General features: G+C 35.7%; 1 protein-coding gene across 4 annotated transcripts in view; it reads right to left on the reverse strand.

Moving 5' to 3' along the window:
• Positions 1 to 3,446: 3,446 nt before the first annotated feature.
• The window catches only part of SLC16A7 (solute carrier family 16 member 7), a 75,078-nt gene continuing 52,482 nt past the window's right edge, over positions 3,447 to 26,042 (reverse strand). For all 4 annotated transcript variants that reach the window (XM_058022525.1, XM_058022527.1, XM_058022528.1 and 1 more), the window contains exons 3-5: positions 10,592 to 10,735; positions 8,215 to 9,027; positions 3,447 to 5,872 (exon numbers count right to left, since the gene is read on the reverse strand). In XM_058022525.1, coding sequence (XP_057878508.1) covers positions 5,601 to 5,872; positions 8,215 to 9,027; positions 10,592 to 10,735 — 1,229 coding nt within the window. In that variant the 3' untranslated portion in view covers positions 3,447 to 5,600. The remainder of the gene's footprint in view (positions 5,873 to 8,214; positions 9,028 to 10,591; positions 10,736 to 26,042) is intronic.

Consider the following 26,042-nt stretch of genomic DNA (forward strand, 5'->3'; position numbering starts at 1 on the left):
TATTATGCAGGCATAGAAAAATTGCCAGCTGTAGCAAATCCTGTGTTTACTGTGTTATATCTGATGGTCCTGAGATTTGGAATGGAGAGAATAAGGCTGAAATCTCCACTGAAGCCACATCACTTCCAATGTCTGGTGAAGTTCTTTGATTGGTATTTTCATTTTGGCTTTAGCGGACTATGTACTAGGTCCTAGAAGGCAAGAATAGTTTGAAGAATATCTTTGAAGGAACAATCATCTCTGGTTTTGTGAAGAGCATATGAAGAATAATCATCATTCCTTGACCCCAATCTAATATTTTGTGACTACTTCCTTCAACTGCCCCAAAAAAGGAAAAGCAAGCTAAAATTTGCTATTATTTCTAAATCAGAAACATATTTTATTTTTCAGGGATGCAAAATTTTCTGTAATAATTTTATAAACTGTTAGGATATATTAACTTTGTTAATTTCCCTAACTCAGAAATTGTAAGAAAACAAAAAAGAATAATGGGCCATCATCTCACAGAAAAATCATTAGACTTTCAATAGCTAAATGACACATTGAGTTTTTAAACCAGATCAGTGATGCAAAAACTTCACAGGTAAGGGTTAAGATTAAAGATATGTGAACTGATACAAAGATGTGGACACAGATATGCCCTGCCTTGAAAACAGAAATGTAAGCAGCTTTAAATATTTGGGAGACTTTCTAATAGTCTGTACAGGTTTTACCATTATGCATTTTGTTAACTCTTCTTCCAGGGTTGTGCAAGTCTCCAAACTTCAACTGAGAGGTAGATGATGAGAAAAATTTGAACTGCAAAACTACAACATGCAAATTATGTTGAAATCACACAGCAATGCTTATGCAAATTCTCATCAAAAATGTGATAGTACATGCAAACACTTTCATTATATATAAATTTGCACAAATATCAGAAGTGCACCCACCCCCAAAAAATTCCAAACAACCTTATTAAAACTGGTAAGCCATCTCTGAAAATAATTATTTCAAAATTCCCTTTATATTCCTCTCTGTGAGTAGAAAAATAGTCATCTATAGAGAAACTAACAAAAATTGCCTGATTCAATTTTGTTATAGGCAAAATTGTCGGTGTCATTTATAGCATGTTCATCCATAAAAGCAGTGACCAGCTTTGTTTAGTGAAATTCTGATAGCAGTCCAAAATCTGGCTGCATATAGTATCTTTAACTTATGTATACCAGTAATATCTCTCCACTAATATTCACAACCGGACATGAAAGAAGGAAGTGAAAAATGTTGCATTTGGCAACATAGAAAATGTGTCATTTCAGGAAAAAAAACAAGAAATATTTAAGGATAAGTCACTACATCCCCAGTCCAATTTTTTTTTTGTTGCATCAAACAAAGTATGGGGTGGTGGACGTGGAGAATGTTTAAAAGGAATGAGAATTCTCTGGGAGGAACAATCATGTCCACATTGCCAAATGCTTTTTAAGCACAGTGGATGCTGATACGTAACACGACTATTAAAATTCACGTGAATTTTGCATTGATATGAATCAATGTCGGTGAAATTGGCTGCCATTCACTTCAGCAGTAAGTAAAACTGTATCTCCTCTCAATAAGGACAGCATCACTTAAAAAAATCTATTTGAAGATGAAGTAAGATTTTCCCTAGCTCTGTCAAAGCAGTTCACAAAACACACTCCTGAAATAAAAGCATTGTACTCTTTCATACAAAAAGATGCTTTTCTGAACTTCATGGAAATACAGAATTAACAACAATTGTAACCACAGTTCAATGGGGAGAGATAGGAGGGGTGAAATTTTGATATGTTCTGAAATAATACAGAGAATTATTAGTGAAGAGTCTTTCTCTGGAGTTGAAAAGGGCAATACAGGAGAATTCTCCAGCTAATAGAGTATATGACATAAAAACCGAAAAGACAGAGAAGTATCTGAATGTGTACTTTAAAACAACTTGAAATTTAACCCTGATATGAAATTGGGGAAAATATTATTGATGCTATCCACCTTCCTACTACTTTTAAAATTTTTGCATTATTATTTCTAGAAGAGAAAAAGGGCAATCAGCTTAGAAATTCTGTAGCAGAGAAATTAAAAGAATGAAGTATGCATGAGTATAAAAGAAAACAAGACCAATTATGGATTTGCTTGCACTGACTGAGACTATAGATTCTTAGAGCGCATAAGAGACACATGTGCTAGAAAATTGGGGTAAATTTCTTCATCACTGATCAGGGGAATGTCTTAGTCCTGACCCTTCAGTGGTCCAAACTGAGGGAGAGGTAATTAAGAGAAACCAGAGCAATTCAGAGAAATTATGTACATACCCAGGTCTAATCTCAAAAGCAGAAATATAGCGATGAAATTATTTGCAGTACAAATTACAGGTCAGCGCAATTAGGAGTGACATTCAGGAGTTTGAAGGCAAGTTATACTCATTTCACTAGTGGATGTTCAGAAAAAAGTTGATTCAAGGCAATTTATTATTATCATTACTTTTAGAAATAAGAGCTACCTATACTAGGCAATTGCCCCTTTAGGACCTGCTATTTGGAAGACACAGGTTTTTAATTTGAGGCAGTTTTTGCATAGATACAGTTCCAATTTTCTTCACTCATATGTGGGTTTTAACTTCTTTAATATTCAGTAATATCAAGAGTACACTGATAGGTTTTATTTTGTTGTCATTATTAAGAGAAAGAGTAATGAAAGAGGTGCAAGGAAATGTTTAACTTGTCTCTTCCTACCTTGTATCACTCTAGTTGCCTGTCACATCATTTTGCCTTATGGGATTAAAAACTGCACATTGGTGAGTGGTGGTAAAGCAGCTCTTGCACTCCTATTAACTTTTAACATAATGGACCAGAGATGGAGTAGCATCTCTGTAGAGTGTTTACAGAAATTTTTATTTCCTCTGAGATAGTGAGATAATTTTTGCTACTAGTGGTCAGATGTGTCTATGGCTCAAGGAACTTTGTTTTTCCCTTATTTCCTATGCCATGTTGTTTTGTATTCTGAGATCCTGCATAGAACAGGCAAGTTGCCTGCATATTTCCTGAGAGTCTTTTGTTTTTTTTCATAATTTTTCTGAATCCTTTACTTACTCAACAGCAACTTGTAACAGCCTTCAGTCAAAAGTTGACACATCTTGTATTCTACCCTTATTCTTAATCATGTTCCTTTATTGCAAAGAGATAACAATAAGCACCTACATTTTTACCTCAGACATTTTGGTTCAGTTCCTGTATTAATCTCTTTTCAAATAATCTCTGCATTTCTATCAGCGGCCAGCGAGAGCAGAGTGATATTCTTGATGACCACTCTTCAGCTAAAATTTCAGTTCATCTTTCATAATCCAGTATTTACAACTGACAATCCTCACTGTATGAAAGCTTAGCATCTGTGAAACATCCCTTTCTGGCTATGGGCACCCAAGGCCTTCACAGCTCCTAGAATTCACTCAGTGTGTTTGTACAGCCATAAAGAGAGCAATGCTTCATGTCATGGGGTGCTGGCAAGGCTAAGGTTTGATGCAGGTGCAGTGAATTTACTTCCTCTCTGAAGCTGGGGCTTGGGAGAGGAACTGTAGTTTTCCTGGGACTGAATCATTTCTCTTTACAAAGTACACAGCTTGAGTCTGAACATGCAACCCATATTTTATCCCGAAACTCTGAAATGCACATATTTTGATTCTGATGCTCCTAAAAATTTATAGGATTTGTTGGAGAAGTTTGGTTTTCCTGAATATAACTAGGCAAAAAGTAGGTATCAAATTCTGTACCATGATGAGAGTAGATTCATATTTCTCCCCAAAACAGTGATGAGAAAATTAAAAAAAATAAGCAATATTGTGGAACTCTATGAAATGATAAACCAGTAAAACAGAAGCAAGCACTATCCACATTTTTAGAAGAAAAATTAAAATAATTTTGAACATAATAATATTAAGAAATTACTTTCTTAAAAGCTCTCCCGTATCTACTAGATTTTACTATTGAGTTTTTAATTTTGTTATTGGCACTTCAAAGTGTGTTTATCACAGTTAGCTCTCTGTCCAATATATTTCAAACTTTTTGGGATTTAGAAGAGGACTAAAATGAATAATTTTCTTTTCCTGGAATTGAATGTAGGTGTATCCTGCATAAACAGTGCATAAATGTTTTATGAATCAGACCCTTAATTTTCACAATTTTTGAGGCATTTATAAGCATCCCTCCAAAATGAATAGCACCTTTCCTTACCTAGAAATAGAACAGAAATAATTTCGCTTATTATCTTCAGAAGCTTTCACTTTTAAAGCAGTACTAAACAATTTGTGTAAAGTAAAATTGTAGGTTTATGCCTTGTTTTGTCTAAAGGAAGGGGAACAATTGTGTACATTTTAATTTATATGATGGTCTGCATGAAATTGTAGACACAAGACTAAACATCCTGCATAAAACTGGTGTGTCAATACAAAGCTTCCAGACTGGCATTGTCAAGGTGCCTTGCAGCATTTTTGCTCAAAGCAGCACTACAAAAAAAGAAGTAGCTTTTCACTAAATTCCTGGGAAAGGGAAGTGGGAACTGGGAAGCTACCCATCTGCAAAGATCAGAAGTTAGATCTTACATCTCCTCTCAAGACACCATCAAACAACTAACGACTTGTCAATAAGGCTTTCATCTACTTTGAAGTCATTGTCATGAAACTCATTAAGGCCACAAAAGCCAAGGGTTAGTATCCTTTTAACATCAGCAGATTATGAATCTAGTCCCTTTAGGAAAATGGCTTCACAGTCTGATCCAGATCCTTCAGCTACAGAGTAATACATAGGCAAACAAACTGATTGCCACTCTTGTTAGAAATGTAAAACTTGGGTTTAAACCCTTTATGTACAGGCAGATTTTAGCTAGTTTGAATTAGCAAGGTGTGAACATACTTTGAATTCAAATGTACATGTTGAAGTACTATGTAATCAGTTATCACTGGAGGAAACTACTTCTGGAATATATTATAAATCAGCTTTTTATTGCATTTTAGAGGTGTGATCACCAATTATTTGTCTCCTACACTTAACTTTTATATCCATAATTACATATGCAGCCATATTTTTTATCAAGTGGATGTACAAAAGAGAAGAATGTCTCAGTGTGCTACAGTCAGGTATTATGTCTCTTTTGAAACAAATCTTAGACTTTATGTTCTCTTTAAAATTAATGGTAAGTAGAATTTGGACAGATTATTTCAAAAGACTTTAACCACATCATAAAGATAAATGCAAGTATCTTCCCAAATAAGAGCAGGAGATACTCTTGCACTAGATACACTTCTGAAACAAAACTGTCATTGGAAGGCTTTATAGCATGGTTTATCTGACTCTTGATTGTCCAGAGTCAAAATTCAACGGACTCATTTGCATTGAGTCACTACCTCTGTAATCGTAATTTTGTATCTCTGAAACAAATTAACTGTAGATAGTAATTTAGCTTTGAGTCTTACCATAGGGCAAAAATTTGTTTCCATCCAATATTGTGACTGATCATTATTACCACAAAACCTGGCCTGTGTCTTGAAGACATATTCCTAATGGAAGTCATAAATGTTGCCTTCTTAGCTATATTTCAGATTAAATATTGGTTTCTCTTTCTGATGGATCTTCAGGAGCTTTATCAGCTCTGCTGGAAGCATCTTCATTCTCATTGTTTGTTAATGGTTCTGCTTCCTTTGGGTCGGCGTTCTTCTGTGCTTTCAGCTTTTCATCTTCTAACTTCTTTTCTTTTGCCAAAAGCCTGTAGTTGATGGCATTGCCAATGAACAACCAGATACTGGCCACAGTCACGATCACTCCGCAGACAAAATACATGTACTTATATTCCCCAGTAACATCTACTAACCAACCTGAAATACAAAGATAAGAAAAGAAAAAGTGTATTTAGACTAGGATACTAAATAAAATCCACATCTTTCCCTTGGTAAAAATATCTATATATTTTTGGTTTTGAAGTTGGAGCAGAAATGCATTTTCAACATGTTAAAGCTGTCTAACATAAACAGTGGAACTCATAAAAAACCCCTGTGTTAATCCAGATAGCAACTGAAGACACTGACAATCATAAAATGTTGAAGAACAAAGTAAGTAAATCTTAATGAATAATGACAGTTTTTCAGTTCTTTTATGTTCATTCTTTCATTACCTTATTATTTTATTCACCTCCTAATTTTGTTTTCCTATTGTTTGGAGTGACAGTCTGACACTCACTGAGGCTGCATAAAGACAATAGGATGAAGAGGTATGTGCCTTTTTAGGCTCTCTGTGCATCAGCTGCCTGCTTTTCACTTTTACTTTCCTTTGACTGGTGAGAGATAGAAAGGCTTCTGCCTTCAGCCATCACACTCAACTGCTGAGTTTTAAACTCTGAGCCCTGTACCTAAAACTTGCATTCAGACCTCTGAGCTTAAATTTCTTTATGACAAGGAGAGTAAACTATAACAGTTCTTCCAATTTATGAGACATTCCTTCTAAATTTTCCCAATTCCCAAATGAACATCTGTACACATCCAAGTATTTAGCTCTGAAGTTTCCTACATTACAATTGAAACTCAAAGAGTAAGCTGCACACTTCAATTTAGTATGCATTTAGATGCTTTTACTGGGCTGAAAATATAATGCCAGCCTATTCACCTGATACATGCTTACAAGCCATGAAAGTATTCCAGACTTTTTTTTTTTTTTTTTTCCCACAAACCTAGTATTAGGACAAATTCAAATAGCACTGCAAGTGTACAACTCACTTATTAGTGTAAATAGTGCAATCTGTTGATTTTAATCAATGAGCAGTCTCATAAAAATATATTTAAAAACAAAATTCTGAATTAGAAATGCTTCAGCATACTATTTTAAAACATATGAACTAGTCAAAACTGGAGCTTAGCTTTTCCATATGTTCACCCCCTTTGTTGCCTCTGTTCAACAAGTTAAATCAATTATTCATGGTGCTATAGCACAAAAAAATGCTTTCCAAAACTCCTGAAAAGTTTTTATACTGAAAAATAAATAACTGTGTAAGCTACGTCTCCATAAATATTGGATTTTACATCTTTTGAGTTGATACTGATCTCAGAACCTCACTGAAAAGGCTGGACTCCAGTGGTTAGAGGCTCAGACTCCCCACTAGGTGGCACAGAAAGAGTCTGTGTGAGGATATATTCTGGTCTATCTTAGCCAATGTGGATTTGTATGTTAAATGATGAGAAAAATATGGAATGCTTTTAGACATATTAAAAATTTACTTGTATAAATATTATTTTACTGAAGGGAGTGTAACTGTTTTGGCATATTCAGAATTGCACACAACAATGCTATTTTCATTGAAATACTGACAGTAATCTGAAGTATTTTGGTATATATAAATGCTTTTAGGCACACAATCTTGCTGACTTCTGAGGCAGTGCTAATGTGGGTACAGTGCTAATGTTCATTAGTCTGGCAATCTCACTATCTTTATAGTTTCATATTGTTGGGCTTATACTGCGACACATGCACCAAGATAGACATCAGTGCTTCTCAACAAAATTAGAACATCTATTTTTTAATCTCTTATATCATCAGAAATCTCAATAATATAAAGCTTACTATCAGCATTACTGAATACTGATAAAATAGATAGCAAACAGAAAATACTTTCTGAAAATACTGTTCATTTTTGCCGCTAGAAGGCCAAGTGTCTTCAATAAAGTCTAGGTGATACACCTAGGCTCCCTTACACTTGAAAAGAGAAGTTGGTGACGCTAACATCTTTCAGTCAGTTCATCCTCTGCATTGCCTGCCCCATGTATTGGCTACAGAAACAGGCTAAAGGACTGGCTGTGAGCAGAGCTGCAGTGTGAAACGATGCCAGGGTGCAATGCTCTGATGGAACCCCACCATGTGTGCACCCTGCCTAAAATGCTGAGCCGGCCTGTGTTTCTTCTGACACTTTCCTGTTAGTTTTTCCTCTCTGGAAATGCCCGTTCTCTCTGTTTAGATGAATTAAAGGTGTTTAAGCAAGTGTAAGTGAGGACTCTTCAGGCTGCCCCTAGGTTGGAGAAAAGTAACTGCTGCAGTTATTTTTTCCTATCAGGCTGTTACGGTACATTTCTTGTAAAAGGAAAACATTAAGGACAATGTTTATATTAATTCAATGTTACATTGCAAGATTATGCAGTAATGTCTGACAAAATGGAAAGAAATAGATTCTTACCTCCTAGAGGAGGGCCTATAAGCACAGGGCAGCATTCCACAATGGTGACAAGTCCCACCGCACTGGAAAATCTGGCAGCTCCAACAAGGTCCATCAAGGTCTCAAAAAGAACGCTGCTAACCATTCCAAATGCAAACCCAAAAAATACAGCATATATCACCAAGCCGGTGTAATTTTTTGCCAGAGGGCACAAGATATGACAGACTCCATTGTACAAGACAGCAAAACTAAAAAAGTACTGAATCTTTGGCCGGATAAACCTGGAGTTTGCTACAAGTCCCATGGAAGGCCTAGCAAACATGTCTACAAAGGCTAAGATAGAGAGCAAAAATGCAGCAGAATATTCATCAATTCCCTTGTGCTTGGCATAAGGAGCCAAGAATACTATTGGAGCAAAGAAACCAATAAACATAATGACATTTCCTGACAAATATATCAGAAACCCTCTGTGTTTGAAAAGGGACAGATCTAGATACTTATTCATAGTTTGCCAACAAGACTTCTTGTTGTTTTTGTGCAAGGCAGAATCTCCTGTGCCTTTTTCAACATCTTTTTTCACAGGAGGGGCTTTTTTTGGTCCAACAGGTCTCATAAGTGACCCAGCCACACAGCAGTTCAAAAGAAGTCCACCCAGAATAAGAAAGCTTCCTTTCCAGCCAAAAGCATTAAAGAGGAATTGATTGAGAGGTGCCAATGTGCTCAGAAACACTGGACTTCCGGCCATTGCCAATCCATTAGCGATGGGACGCTTCTTATAGAAATACTTGCCAATCATGGTCAAGGCAGGCTGTAAGTTGAATGCTAAACCCAGACCTAAACAACACATAAAAGACAGTATTATTGCACGTCATGCAGTGAAAATCACATCTCAGCTCTTTCAAGTTATTTTTAAAATGACCAGTATCCAATCCAGTGATTCTCAATATTGAAACCAACTAGCATCAGAAAATGAAATACAGCCTCATAGATGTCTATGAGTGCTCATACCAAGACTGTGTCATGGTGGCACTTGGTCATTTTCCCCTGCAGTGCTGCATTGAAAGCCAAAACTCCTTTTCGTGTTTCAGCAGTGATAGAAACAGGGGAATCACATACAGAAGAATGATGGTATCTGTGCCTTGACTCACCATTTTTTTATTTGGTAAACTATGATACAATTCTCTCCTGGCTCATTTAACAAAACTTATTAAATGTCACCTCAGCTACAATGAATGCAGTGTTTATTTAAATGCATAAATCTCCTAATTTCCTATTTCCAACCCTAATTAAGATACAACTTGTCTGTAAAACTGGAGGATAAAATAGAAAATTATTTCCCAGCATATTCAGCTCTCCTTCCCCAGGTCACTATTAAGAAGTTTTAAAGGACACATGTGGGAGCAGACCACCCACCCAGATCAGTTGAGTGTATAAACTGAACCCAAAGCTGAACCTCTGGGCCTTCTCTCTGTATTAAGACATCTAAGCCATAAATTCTAATACACCATAAATTCTAATATGCCTCTGCTTGATGGTACAGGAGAGAAACTCTCTTCCTTGATAGGCCCATTCCCAGATTCTGACATTACTCTTTCAGTAGGCACCAAGTTTAGGATGTCAAAAATAAAGACTTTTAAGGAATAATCACTGAATAAAAACAGACTCCTTTAGTCCCAACATAAAGGAAGATGAGCCTGAATATACAGGTATTATCTCATTCATTTATTACCTGCAACATTTCACCTATCCTTCCTTATTCTGAGAAGGGAGTTAAAAAAACCCCAGAACTTTTAATAAGGAGATTTTTTAATTTACTGGCATTACAATGAGTTTAAATCATTACTTTAGGTGATATCTAGGCCTGTGAAGATGATCATGAATAATTTTATTTGGTGACTGACCCTGGGGGATTTTAAACAGAAAAATATTTAACTGAAAGTTGTTAGACTTTTCTGTGAGATTATGTGTATATAAAAAACCTACAGAAATCTGGTGCAAGTTTTCACAATTCTACTAGAATTTGGCCAGCCTCTGCCACCCTGTTTGCAGTGCAACATGACTGAAAGCTAAAACAAATGTGAAATTGTACACAAATGACTGTAATAAGTGCTGTCATGAGCCAATCAATTTTTATACCACAATTATAGTGCAATGTGGAAACACATAGAGCATTTATTGAATAAATTCATCCGTTGTTTCTGAATTGTCCTAGGAAATAATTTAATATCATGCCAGTTTCCTTTAATTTAAAGGATTAGATAGCTGAAATTAACTGATCTTACTACCTTCTTGGATTGCATCTGTACACAGAGATTTCTTGGTCAGTGAGGCTCATTTGTAGAACAATATTAGAAATGGTTTGTTATACATAATATAACCTTTTAAACAGGACTCTTACCTCCAACCACACCAATACATATATACAGCTCAAGGACACTATTGCAGAAGGAGGATGCAATCATTCCAAAAGAACAGAGGATACCCCCTGCTATCATCACAGGCCGGCTACCATACTTATTCACCAAAATGCTGCTTATGGGACCTGTTGGTAGAAAGAAAATGCAATTTCAGGTAACAGGTAACTCTATCTTTGTATTTACAACGTATTGGAATGCTTTCCTCTTCCATCCCAGAAAATGTTAAACTGTTTCTATACCAATCTGTCTTACAAACACTCTGTGAATTTGCAGACACAAGACTGGATGTGGATATACTGCCTCCATGACAATATAAATATTGATCAGTTATGGAGATGGATAAAAAGATTAAAGACATCAGACAAGCAAGAGGGATTGTTACAGTTCACAAACAATCAATACCAAGATCGGTCAATGAAAATTTTGAAAGTGCAAGGACTGAAGAATTTCAAGTATGAGACAGGTATCAAAACTCCACAGAGCAGGAGGAACCTCCAGGCAAGCAGGCTAAAATTACTTAAACTGCAGCATGTCCTGCACCCCTACTTAGAACCACACATAGGCTTAAAAATATTGTCAAATCAGAACATAAATCTCTGGCCCCTGAGGCTTGCTTTCCCTTACCTTATCAAGAGAGGACTGCTAATGCACAGTAAGATAACTATAGACTGTCTGGGAAAATCTAAATTGTGGTTCAGCATAAAAACCTCTAAAATTAAAAAACATTGCTCTAGGTCCATTTTTCAGTTTCAACTGCAATTCAGTTTATGGTATAATTACATCCATACTAACCAAACAGCTAGTGTGCAATTTAGCATGACATACATTATATGTTTTTGAACAACCATGGCTAGAATAGATGGTGTGCTACATATCAAGACTAAGAGGTTGTCAAAGCTCTTTAGGTAAACCTGCATAGCATCTGCTTGCACTATATTTGGTCCAAACCATTACAAACAGTCTTGCTTTTGCAATAAGGTACATATCACAAAATGGAATGCCTTGATTTGATCTGAGTTCACTGCAAGTTATTCACTATACTGGTAACAGTTTAAAGTGTCTGCAGTGAAAAGCCAAATCAAATGAAATTTAAAAGTGTGCTTTCATAGGCAAAGTTATATTTTAGACTGCAATCTTTGAATTACCTTAAATGCATTAGAGAATTACTATTGATAGGCTGAAAATGTTAATTACTATTTGCATATACACAACAGAAATCTTAAAAATATGTCAAATGATCAATTTTTACCTTACTTCCTTATGGAAATAAGCTTCTACAATAGAGTTGCCCTGTGCCTGCCTATCTTTTCTAATAGCTCATTAATACAGAGATCAAATTGAAATTAACTTGACTGGAAAGCAAAGATTTGAGTAATGTTTGGATCTTAGTTTGTGTATTTATTAAATAGCCCCAGGGAGTCTTAAGCATAACTATTTATTGAAGCCAACAGACTTAAACATCCACAGCATGGAATGGACACCCAAATAGACAACAGCCCAGGGGCTTATTAAAAGACTTTAAAACACTTATGAAGCACTAAAAGATTTAACTGAGAGCTTATATGACAACATAACTAACATTTCTTTATTTCCATTTGCAGGGAGCCACTAAGCAGAACTGTGACAAGCAAGGCTTTCCCCTTTGAGACCATATGAAGAAAGCAGTGAAACATGGAATAACATTATTCTAGAGTTATGTTTGGAAAATTAATGGTTGGGCTTCTGTCTGAGTTAGAAAGCAAGCCCTTTTGAAATATGTAAACAATAGAAATAATTTCTCTAAATAAAAAAAAAAAGACCCTTTTAACTGGAAATCTCTTTTTAACTCAAAGCAAAAAGTTTCATTCCGGTATCAAATAATAGCTATAAGTTTGAAAATAAATAAATCTAAGGCAAGTAAAAAAAATCTAATTGTTGTTATTGCTAAACACAGTAACAGTATTCACTTAAGACATGTAAAAACAATTCTTTTTAATTAAAAAAAAATAATTCCCCAGTTCTTCTTCCTGTGATGACATGGAAGTATTTACAAAATTGAAAATGAAAAATTTGTTTAGTATTTGCTAACAGACAGTTCCTTACCAGGAACAGGAAAACTGCATCTCTGCTGATCTTCACTGTAGCAGTTAGGCTGGGACTTTAAGTTACAGCTCTCCAGATCAAAGCACGTAATGTTAGCTTCACCTACAAGACCTAATAGCTGAGCTCAAATATGGATGTATTAATTCAGATAGGTTGTCTGAGCCTGACTCCATACTTTTAAATGAGATAAATTTGGAATGTATCATGAATTTAAAAACCCTTTAAATATAATACTCCCTTTGAGCTGTTTTCTTTAAGTTAATGATGTGTACTTACCACCACACCTCCCTTAATTTGAGGTTTTCTTTATGTATATTCCAGTATTTTAATTTAAAATTTGTGCATGTGGGAAATATTAATTTTTGTACAAGCCAGAAAGTTAGTTTAAGCTCCCTAAATTATCTAGGACACTCTTCCAATATGATAAGTTGGAGGTTAAACATTTTATTCTGACATCCATGCATACACTTTGTTAAGAAATCTCATAATCTCATAAAATAATGCATTTTCATACCTTAACATAGATGTTTCTACATAAATTCCAGCTGTTTTCCTGCCATCATATGTTTCATAGCCTTGTACAAATTTCATGTCACATCTAACATCTTCTACAATTATTTAAGTAATACTCACATGCCAGCATTCCTTGTATATTCTTTATTTTTAGACAAAGGAAGATTAAGCTGTTTAATTACTATTACACTGCCAAAACCTTGCTATACATTAATATATATTAATGCACTAAAGGACTACTGGATCTCTGAATCTAGTTTCCCAAAGCCTGAAGTAACTGCATAACAGATGTTAAGTCAGGAGACCCACAAGAATATTTACTCTGGTCTCTCCCTTAACACCCACAAACCATCAGCCACAAAAGATTATATGCTCCCTGAAGCAAATTTAAGACCATTATCGTAATATGCTAACACTCTCACAGCTGTACTTTTGTTTTATATCTTTCTGTTTCAAGCAAAGGACCAGGCTGTGAGACAGCAACTGTAACCAGCACCATTGAAAAACAGTTTCAGGAAGGGCTGTGCTTTATAAGACAACAAAAAATAGCTGCTTTTCACATTGTTTGTCATTGTGCCAAGGGAAAAGTGGCAAAAGTCATTTCAGTTGTGTGAGCAGAGATGAGATCATGCATTTTGGAGCTGTGTATGATTTTCATACAGAATCTATAATACTGTGACACCTATGCTGTGTTTCACTGGCTCAGAAGAGCATTTACTTGCACTTGTGCACAAAGAAGTTGTGGATGCTGAGAGCACATTTTCCCTGTGAGGCTGGTGAGGTCCTGCAAGGGGTTGCCTAGAGAAGCTGTGGCTGTCCCACCCCTAAGTGTTCTAGGCCAGCTTGGATGTGGCTCTGAACACTCTGATCTACTGGCAGGTGTCCTGTCCATGGCAGAGGGGTTGGAGCTAAATCATACCATCAGTCATAGATTGGCCTGGGTTGGAAGGGACTTTAAAGGGTATCTAGTTCCAAACTCTTTAAGGTCATTTGCAAAAAGTGTCTCTCCATCCTTCTTGGAGGGTCCCTTCAGGTAGTAGAAGGCCACAAATAGGTTACCCCACAGCCCTCTCTTTTCCAGGCTGAACAATCCCAGTTCTCTCAATCTTTCCTCACAGGAGAGATGCTCCATCCCTCTAATCATATTGGTGGTCTCCTCTGGGCCTGATCTAACAGGTCTAACTTCTTTCTGTGCTGGGGGTCTCACAGAGGGATGCAGCACTGCAGCTTGCAGAATATAGGGGCAGTACAGAGCAGAACAGAGAGGAATCCCCTCCCTTGCCCTGCTGGCCATGTTGCTTGGGATGCAGCCCAGGACACGTTTGGCTCTCTGTGCTGGAAGTGCCCATGGCTGGATCATGTCCAGCCTCTCCTCCCCCAGCCCCCCGAGCCCCTCTCAGCAGGGCTGCTCTCCATCTGTCCATCCCCAGCCTGTGCTCATACCAGGGTTTGCCCCAACCCAGGTGCAGCACCTGCCCTTGGCCTTGTCAAACCCCATGAGATCCCCATGGCCCCACTGCTCAGGCCTGTCCAGGTCCCTCTGGATGGCATCCTCTGTCAACTGCACCACTTCTGTGTCATCTGCACCACTCAGCTCAGTGTCATCTGCAAACTTGCTGAGGGAGCACTTGATCCCTTCATTCCTGTCATTAATGTAGATATTCCACATTATAATTTATAAAAATAAAAAATAAAGTCCCAGTGCAGACCCCTGAGAGAAACCATGTGTCACAGATGTCCATCAGGACTCGGAGACATTGACCACTATCCTCTGGATGTGGCTGTTCGACCAATTCCTTATCCAGCTGAAGTCCACTCATCAAGTCCATCTCTCTCCAATTTAGAGACAAGGATGTGGGGGTCAGGTCAAAGGATTTACAGAAATCCAGAGAGATGACATCTGTAAACCTTCCCCTGACCACTGGTATGGTGACTCCATCATGGAAGGGCAGTAGGTTGGTCAGGCAGGGCCTGCCCTTCGTGCAGCTGTGCTGGCTGTCCAGAATCACCTCCCTGTTCTCCACGTGCCTTAGCAGAGCTTCTAGGAGGAGCTGTTCCATTAGTCCTGGTTTGATTTCTCACTGCTGTAATACAGTGATATAATTAGAGAGCACTCTGTAATTTCTCTCGCATACTGCCAGTGCATTCATGCTTTCTATTTTGCTACCTCCATTAATTTTAAAATGGAACTAGAGATAAACTTTCCTGATAAAAAGGTAATTCTTTTAAACATATATTGACAATGCCATTACAGTGTTCATAGTGTCATCAACCCAAAGCAACATGAAATGACTCAGTCTGAACAATACGACATTTATTTAAATGAAGTGAATTTCTGAAAGAAGTTGAAAATAAATGTAGTAATATTTCAAATTACACTAATGCTACATTGTAGATTGCATCCTGTCAAGTGGCTTAAAAACATTTTCAGCCATCTGCTCTGCAGAGTCAATGCAGCTGTCTTTCCAGTCAAGGTTTATCTTTGATTTCTGTTTCCTACAAGGCTGGAAAAGCCCAAGGAGCCCCAAGAATTAATATTAGTATAAACTATTTGCTAAGATCAGTCCAACTTTTTCTCTTTCTTTTATTTTTTAATATGAAGTCTGCTAATGAAAACTCATTCAATCACAAAGGCTTTAAGCAAGTTCTTAGTTCTGCTAACAAAATCCTATCTCTGGTATTCAGAGGAAAAGCAACTCAAAATGCTTAAAACCTGTTAATTATCTTGGAAAATACTTTCAAAGTATGCTGTTTTTCTCAAGTAGGTCTAAGACCAATTATGCATTTTGTGACAGTTTAATCTCTCATTCAAAAGCCTTTTGCTAAATTCTTTTAGTATTCTTGGACAGGCTTTGACAGAAGAAAAATAAAAATATTAAAAAGTCATGCAACTATTTTTGCATTATTTTTTACATTTTTATTCTTTATCATGTTTCTGGGAATGGTAACCTGCATTTCTGACATATCCCATGCGTTTGTGTAACAGTAGTGAAGTAAATTAGTTCAAGAATCCTTGGAAAGTTTTCTCTGTAGTTCTCTGTGCATTTGGCAGCATTTTTTTTTCCATTTCATATAACATTTACAACTGGCTGCACTGATTCCATATACCTAGATAACACAGTAACCTTGACGGAAAGCATGAGAAAATATGCTCTTGCAGTAAATACCACCAAACAGAAATGTGTAACAACGAGTTAGGGCTGTTAGACTATGAGATAGGAGAGCTCAGCAGCTAGAAGCTCAGCCTGCCAGGGAGGACGCAGTCAGCTGCTCAACCATCCATCACACTTGGCTCTCCACTTCCCCTGCTCTTAACTACATTCCCTCAGTGTCATTACTTTGAACGCTCACATTCTCACTGGTGTCCTGAAGGAGCCTTGTATTCCATCAAGCTTTTATCTTTTGATCTCTAATGAGCATTAATTTGACCTTCCTCTATTCCTTGGAGGTTTACAAGGAACGCAGTAATTGTGTGTGTGGTAACACACAGGAGCCTGACTGATGAAAGAGTGCTCAACTCTGGCTTCTCCTTCACGGTTCCTCCTCCCAAAAAGGCTACATCTGCAAGGTTTGAAGTGAAGTGTTGAAGTCAGAAACACATATGTCTCACTGCAAATATAAGCTCCCTTTTCCTGAAATGTTCAGGAAAAGCAAAATAAGTGATCAGTGGTGCTGGTACTTGCTCTAAATGTATTGCTTTTATGGAGGCATCACTTGATCTGCTTTGGTATTTGTGCTTTTCTAGTGATACATCAGAGACATGAATCAAGGTTTTTACATATTTTGATTAAAGCTCTTGTTTGGCTTGCAGGTTTTTTTCTTGTTTGTTAGGGCGCAAATGTGTATGGAGTTATGGAGCATGTGATTTAGAAAATGTCTTCAAGTTAGCAAATTGCTCTATATCTATGAATTTTAACAAGCTGGAAAAATGCCCAGTTTTTAATCAAGGAGTAGCCATGCTGATTATTATTTACATGGATACGTATCAATGCTTTATATTAATTATGTTTTGCATGCTCTACTGCAGAATTTTTTTCATGAAAGGCTAAAACACTTGATCACAATGCAGAAGATTTTCAGACATTTCATGGCATTTCTTTTGAAATGAGCAATATGAAACTTCATCATATTTAATAGGAAATTAGTGCAATTCTGTGAGCTACTGAACACTCAGCAGATTTCAGAAACATATATGGTCACTGACTAAAAAAGCTCTGGCCCAAAATTAACTGCCAAATTTCATATTGACACCTTTATCATGAAAAGAAATAAGATGCAGAAAAATACTTCAGCATTCTTTAAAAGTTTCCTTATATTTGGTTTCCTGTTACCTTCAGTATCACTGAGTAGACTGAAGCCCATGCATAGATATTTTCAAAAACTAGTCTTTCAACTTAGAAAAAGGTAGTAAACAATAAAGAAGAAAGGAGGGAACAAGTTAACGATGAGATGGAGCACAAGCACCTATAAGAGAGTTGTATTTAAACACAGACCCTGTAACACCAAGCACATTATTTTTCCAAAAACATCCTGCATCCCTCTGTAAAGGGAAATAGCATCAGTGATGCAAGATTACACTGCAAGTAATCTTCTTCATTTCTTCACAGAAAACCAAAGCAACCAGCTTGTAAATTGAGCATGTAGTGTATCAAGATGAAGATTAGAAAATTCAGTGGCAAATAATGAGATATTGGGAAAAATTAATGAAAGTTTTCTGCAGAGGAAAAGACAATGAATTTTAAAGCTAAGTATTTAACAGTAATTGAGACCTCAGGATGTCATAGGCTTGCATGAATCTAAATTTAAAACAACTTTTCTGACTCAAAAAATGTGTTGGGGATTTCACTTAATATTACTGTTAAATGTACAATGAACCTGTGCCATTAAAAGCTACTTGTTCTTCAAATGAAAAATCAAACAAGGACTTATTCACTATTCCCCCCTGGAAATACAGAAAAGATAATACAAATATATAAATATTAGTAAATATAATTATCTACAGCAGTATACCCTATACAAGGTAATAATTTCCATTTCTTTCAGGGATTCATTTGAAATTTCATGAGGCATAACTCAAATGTTCTCACAAAAATGTGCAGTGGGTTTTTTTTTGGAGATACCATCTTTGGAGTGTTATCCTTCTGTCTCTGTAGTTGGCTGAAATGACAGGCTAAGTTCAATTTGGTAATAACTGTGTTTGAGCATGTGAACTGCAAGTATCCCATTTCTGAGTATTTAAAATAAAAACTAATAGATTTACTTTGAGGGCACAAAGGGAAATTAGTACTACTCAGAAACTAGAGGTTTAATAATAGTTATGCAGAATTTCTATCTAATAGTTTTTCTGTCTCAAAAACAATCTTATTAAAAAACCTGCTATACCCAGACAAGGAGACTACAAACTCACACAAACACAAAACAAAAAAACCCAGTGTTTTCCCTCATGTGATTGATAGACTCAATGATAAAAACTGATTGTTTTTTCTAGAGATAACAGAAGATACTTATCCCATTTATAAGTATTTTTCACCTGAAACCTTCTGAACTCACTCTTTAACTTCCAAAGAACTGAAAAATTTCCAATTGAGGACTCAGTGTTTAGTACTTTTTGCCTTTCCAAAGCAGATTACATTTTTTAGTTATCTATTTAAGTTACAGCTTACTAACTGTGAACCAGATTGCCAAACAAGTTCTGTATATTCTGCTGTACCAAAGGGGGGGTGATGTTCTGCAGATATAAAACTAAAAAAAAAAAGACAGAGGTTACACTATACCACTGTAAAAATTAGAATTATAGGAAATTGAAAATAAGAGATATGTAGTTTATCTAAGAGATAACTGTTGAGAACTAAAAAAGAGCTAAGCCCCCCACCCCCTAAAGAAAGCCAAAAACAACAACAACAACAAAAAAACAAACCTGAGGAATTAATGCAAATATTGATTTTATTTCGTCATAGACATTTTCCATAAACCATGTTATTGGATATTTACAAAGGCTTTCCTTTTTTTCTTTCTTTCTTACTTCCTCTTTGAGGAATGGCTGCCTTTTCTAAAAATCTGTGTGTATGCACATGTGAACACAATAATTGTAGATGTACATTACTCACCACCTTCTATTTATTATTCACTATTATCATTCATTATTTTTATAACCCCTAAAAAAATCCATGGCTACTTTTCCTGGAAGCAGAATAATACTTTGTCAATTCTGCCCAGAAGAATTTTAGAGAGCAAAAAGTCATAACAATTACAATAGCCCAGGCTATTGAGTAGTTCTTGGGAATGTATTCTCTCCAACTCAAACCAATAAATTTTTCAGATAATGCATTTACACTGAAAGATCCAGCCAACTTCAGTTAAGATTAATATTATCATTTGGATTTCTCTGTCTTCTACAAATTACCCATCATATTAAAGTTCATACAATATCCCATTCCCATCCTGCACCCCATCCTACAGTTTATTTGTTTTCTTCCAGAATAATATTATAACTGACTCAAGTTAGAAATTATTCCTTATATACGGTTGCAGGCAATAATATGTAATTTCAGAGAATGCACAGGACACTTGCTTCCTCTCAGTTGCTCCTTTATCATATTCCTTTCTGCTCTCAGTTTTGCACTGTATAATTAAACTTCAAATTGAAAATACTGAATCTATTACCTATGATGTGTCTCTGGACCTCTTACTGTGAATTATGGATCATGAGTGGATCATTAAATCTCATCTACATACTTAGAATAAATGTGATGAGAAGTATAAATCTGGATGTATGTATTTATAACTTGGAAGTGTCCACAAAAGCCATCACATTTAGGTCATTGTCAATAACATTGTAAGATTATTTCCAAATGCACTTAACACATTAGTACCATCAGGCTTAAACTCCATTTTATAGGGAAAAAACCCAAAACCTAAAGCATTATCATTTTAATTACAATTTTTTTACTAATGTCCAGTAAAATGCATATGGCATCATTCAGTGCTAACATTTAGAAGCCTAAGTGTGTCAGTTTCCCAAACTCCTTTACAAACCATAAATTAAGCCATAATTTCTAAATAATTTTATACTTTAATAAAATATTCTATTTAGTAATAAAATAAATATTTAATGATACATCTTCCCATCGTGCTGAGGGAATGGGAACATGGAGGGAAAAGCGAAAAGGGAAAATGGAAAGTTGAGGGGAAAAGAAAGGACAAACAAAACAGAAGGGGGAAGGGAATTTATCTGTGTTTTAAAGATACCATATAAAATGGGAACTAAGCATTCTCATTAGATTTTGGCACCTATTTAGAGTGTAAGTGGAGACAGTGGTAGTGTATTAATGGGATCATACTAGTTCCCCACTATTTTTCAAAATATATTCAGTTGCCAGTTAAAACTGAGACTCTGTGAAGCTTCATTTGCTTTGGTTTTTTCCCTGTTTTCAGACAAGTGAAAAATAGCACGTCCTTATATTGAGAAAAATCTGTTAAATTATAGAATTATATATAAAATAAAAAACACTGACTATTTGTCCTCCTGATCAAAAAGACTAAAAGCAATATAAACTGTTAAATGCCTAGAAACATGAAGAAAAAAAAATCGAAATTAGAATAATGAACAGCTAAAAGTTATCAAAATAACTCTTGATCGAAAACAGTAACAATATTTATGTGATGTAATGTTTTTCATTTTTTTCATTGCATGTTCATTTCAACTGTGTTCAAATTAGTAGCCTTTATTAAACCCTTAAAGAAGTGGAAATTTTGAGGACACCTCAGTCAACGTGTATAAAATTCTGAAAGTGTCCCAACCCAACCATTCTATGAGCCTATGATTTCCAATTTGCTTAAATTTGAGACAACCTATATTTAACTGCTTTCTAAAAATAATATTAAGTAAAAAATTTACTGAATAATCAAAAATTTAAGAGTGGTTTCTAATATCTTCTCATTCTATTTTCCTTGCATCTCTCTAGCCTTTAATGGACAAATACATGTCTCAGAATAACTCTATACAATGAAGTTGATGGCGAAATCAGATACATATCTTAAATCTTTACATCTGAGTAAATGTCAGTTTATCTTTGCATATTCCCATACCCACCTCACATATGTTTTCTCATCAGAGATGAATTTGCCATTGAACTGTCACTTTTAGATTTCCATCTGCTTTAGAAAAAGCTTTACTTGATGTGGTTTCAAATTTTTAAATTGTTCTCTGTGTAGAGTCACATGCCATTTATTTTGTGGACTCAATCAAAATTAGAATAAGTTATGACCAAGTTAGGAGTGAAAGAGTCAGGAAAAAATAGTAGAAAAAGCCCGGGACTTGGACAGAGGAAAAGAAATATATTATAAGGGAGTTGGACAAAGGCCGTAATGACATTTGCATTTTGGCTGCACTAGAGAGGAAACAACATTCATAAAATTCTCTGCACAGTATACATTGTAGAGCAGAGGATGCAGCTCCACAGACAAGATTTTCTGAAAGTGTGAGGGTGGGAAAGTCTAGGTCGGCTCTGCTTACATGAACAAGGAGTATTTGAGCTCTGTTTCAAACAACAACCTGAAGGGCCTTGGTGACCTAGTCCCATCCTCTTGCACCTGAAGATAGTATTTGTGTGGCTTTTGAAAAAAGAGGGGGTTTTTACCTGCTGTGAAGAAATAAAACAACCTGCCACTGGCAGAAACCTTATTCTCCATCTAGTAATGTAAAGCAGCTTTCTTCTAATGACTGTGATGCATCATAAATTCAAAATAAATTAGTGCCCATTAAAATACAGGCTTTTCATCATTTGTATTACAGATATTGCTGGAGCATCATGCATTTCTGGAGCCACCTTTCCACTAAAGAATTATGATGACATTCTTCAGCAAGAACATATTAAAATAATCCAATGAAATATACCTACTTCTGCAAAGATTTACCATGTGTGCCTGTGAGGAGAATATTACTGAAGTTTACTGAGGAAAGTAATATTTTCTTCCCACAAGAGGAACTATGTTTCTTTTAGTAAGTTTTAATGCATCTTACTGGAAAGCAATGGGTCAGAACTTTGCCCGATATAGACAATGTGTATATCTGAACACCCTGTCAGGTAATTTTTTATAACATCAGGTGAAATAATCTGGAAGAAATTCCATAATACAAATTTGTTCTTGTCTTAACCCCATTTGCCACTTCAGCTCTGGCTCTCTGAGCATAGGGTCAAGTGCTTTGCACTCAGCTTACTGTTTACATTTGAGTAAGTAAATATGAAGAGCTTCTAAATCACAGTGGCAAATGTAACCTTGCACACTCTTTCCACAGGTATAAGCTATGGTGCTGTGTAAAAGACAAGAGAATCACTCCCACATATTTTATGTGGCATGCTAGTTGATTTTTAAGGAACAATACAGAATATTCAAAAAGCATTGCATGAACCAACTTTATGCTTTAACATCAATTTTATTCCCAAGATGAAATAAAAATTTCAAGCCTCAGAATTTCCAGTTAAATTAAAGCTCTTCAAAAAACTCATTCTGAAATATCTCTACTGTGTTCTGCCATATAAATAAACAAATTAAAAATATAACTGTGTGGCATTACCAGGAACTAATTCTTCCTCTTAGCTCAAAATAATTGCAAACATTTTTTCCAAGGTTATTAGGTATCATATTGCATACCATTATCAAACAGTCTTAGGAAACTTGCAACTCTACAGTTTCTTATTTTAGTATAAGCCCAAAGTGGTGTTTATTACTGTATATGCAGTCACCCAAAACACACTGAACCTGTCTCTGAGATGAACTGCCACATCTCATTCTGTGAGGTGTAGTCCTCTGAGTGATTGCTCATGTGAGGGGGCTCGAGCCCCTCAGAATCATCTCCAGTGTCGACTACATTCTTTTCCCATGTGAGAATCGTACAATTTCAGGTCGCTACCTGGAAATGTTTTGTTACAGAATCTGTTGTTTCAATGAATAATCCTTACAGTCACAGTCCCTGATTCTTGATTTCTCAGAGAACTTTGCAGCACCAGAGCTCTATGGAATGCAATAAATTAAAATCCAAGTTAGAAGATTCATACTTAAGGTCAAATTGTACTGCGTCCTTAGATTTTTGTTTTCCATTTATGAAGCAGATATCAGCTTACTAACAAATAAGTCAGAAGTCGTATCCAATGACTACTTCAATAAAGTTAATACCACCAGCTTTGCTCAAATCTTGTAATTCTTCAAAGCTAGTATTCTATATTTTATTTATATTTTATTTTGGGGAAAAATATTAATCACTTATGAATCATGTCTTTTTAGGGTGAATATAAATAAAAATGAGATTTTAATGAATGCCTCTGAAATCGTGAAAGTCATTGAAGATACATTGTCAAGAAATCTTGATGTTGCAAACACACCTAACGATGAAGATATTTGCATAAATATATAAACATGTTTATATGTTGACTTGTTGACTTTAGGTAGGTGAAAAAAAAATTATTTAACTTTGAACTTTATGAGATCACTATGGTATTTAAAATGAAGCATTTCTTGAAGGATAAGCATCAATGCTCATACTTGGGATGGAGCCCCAGGCAGTTGTTTTAGATGTCTCTGATAAGAGAGTAACATCATCAATGAAACTATTCCTTCTCTCCAGCTTTAAACTCTTATGCTCCTTAATCAAATGTTTCATGGTACCTATTCTGGAATCTTGGTTTCTTATGGATTGTGTAGTTCCTCTAAAGACAGTCTTTAAGTTAAATATCAAGAAGTAAAACCTCCTGCACTTTGTTTATTTACTTGCTGCTCTGAAAATTACAGCTATTCTGATGAGGCAAGTAATAGCAGATTCATTTACTTTATTATGTACACTTAAAGCTAATCAATGCCACAAAAAGGAGAGATTAATTTTTCAAGTTGGGTACATGCCAGTAACTCAAATAATTTAGACCAGCACAGCTCTAGAAGCTTTTCTGAGTGAAATTTTATTTCCAAGGACATAAGATTACTCCACCTCCTAGGGAAGGCTAAACAGGACATTTTCTGCCTTCTCTTGTGCCAGTCCAATCTTGAAAGCTTGTGCAGAGTTCTTGGGAAATCCTGCAAACCTGGAAGCAATATATGTGGGACAGAGAAGCTCAGCCTTTTAAAAGAACTACAAATTTCACTCAGGCAAGTTCTGTTCCAGGAAGAGCAAAGGATTCCTCCATAGGAGAGCAGTATGAGTACGGTTTGCAGCATGACAAAGTTGGTGCTGCCAGCTGATACCAATAAGAGAAGTGTTTGGGGGTCTTGTTACAAAGAGAGTGAACTGTATTTAACTTTTAAATCATTCACAGAGCATAAGAAAATATATCAGATCCACGGATTTCTATCAGCTTATAATCAGCCACAGAAGAATGTAAACCTAGACAATTATTAAACAGGCCAGTTTTCTTTTTTTCTTATCTGCTTATGGAAGAAAGGGAATTACAGGTATGAAGAAAGTCATTGCAAGGTAAGAGAAGATTTACAAGCTCAAAGGTATTGTTAAAATTACCAGGTATTTTTAATAGGGCTAAAACTAATGCAACTGAGTCAGTGTCACTGGAACTTGGGAGAATTATAACCCATTCAACATAAAAGAAGATTAAAGAATAAATCAAACCTTAAACATAACAAGCTTAAAACCCTTCACAGCGGGTGTTTATCTCAAATAAGAATGTTCTTAAATTTCAAGGTCTCTAGGTAGCAAAATATAATGTATTAGTGTTGGGCAACAATCATGTAGGGTGGCATCAACTCAGCTTTGTGGAGAATTTGAACTTTACCTCTAGATTCTTTTAGTACTCAAAAGCCAAATAAGTCTTTGTATTTGATGTGTTTTGGACATTTAGCTTCAGAAGGAATGAATTAGAAATTCCTATCTTTATTGATTGACAACAGAAGATGTCTAGACGACTGGTCAGATACAGGTGCCTTTGTTGAGGAAGATGAAACACATGAATCCTGTTCATATTATCTCCAGCTACTATTGCAAAACAGCTGTAAGGATACCATTACTTTCTTCAAAATTTTCTAAAAGTTGAACCTCTTAATGATACATGCTTCCAAGTATTACACATAGAAAACCAAACGGGCACACATTTCCATCATCAGTAAGAAACTGTTAAAAGATGTGTTTGAACTATATGAGGAAATCAACATCTTATTTCACAATAGAGTTCCTGTTTTAATCACATTCTTTCATTTGGATGTCATGTCATAGTAGATATTCCTCCAGACAAAAATCAGGTAGAATTGCAATGCAAATACTTAACTGTTTCTTGACAATGAAAAAATACCGGCCAAAATTTGTGGAAAAGAAAGCTAAGATTTTCTTTGGCTTGTATGCACCAACAAAACATGTATTACCTACTAAAGCTGCATTTATTTGCATTCTTGGAGGTACAGAATTTCAATAGAATATCACTATTAGATTAAAAGGTTTTTGACTCCTAAAAAATGCTTCATATGGTTTATACATTTAAACACATTTACCATGGTTTTTGCAAAAATCTTCAAAATTAGTGAATCAATTTAAAGAGTACCTAATATAATGATAAAAAACATTCTAAACCATCACATTTTTTTATTTCTGCTGTTCCTCTGGCATCACCATAAGCCTGTCACGAAGTGCCTGGCACACTCACCTCTGCTAATGACTGCATAACTACATATCTTGAACCACAGTACGTCTCAGCTGTTGCCATTTGATACTGGCTTAGAATACCTTCTAAACATATCAGTACAACTCTGTTTTCCTTGAATATACTCTTCAAAATAAACAAGGAATAGTTCTTAGACATTCCAAAACAATGGACCAGTAAAATTCTATAATAAGTTCTTTGT

This window comes from Melospiza georgiana, chromosome 4 (assembly GCF_028018845.1).
Source record: "Melospiza georgiana isolate bMelGeo1 chromosome 4, bMelGeo1.pri, whole genome shotgun sequence".
Classification (NCBI taxonomy): Eukaryota; Metazoa; Chordata; class Aves; order Passeriformes; family Passerellidae; genus Melospiza; species Melospiza georgiana.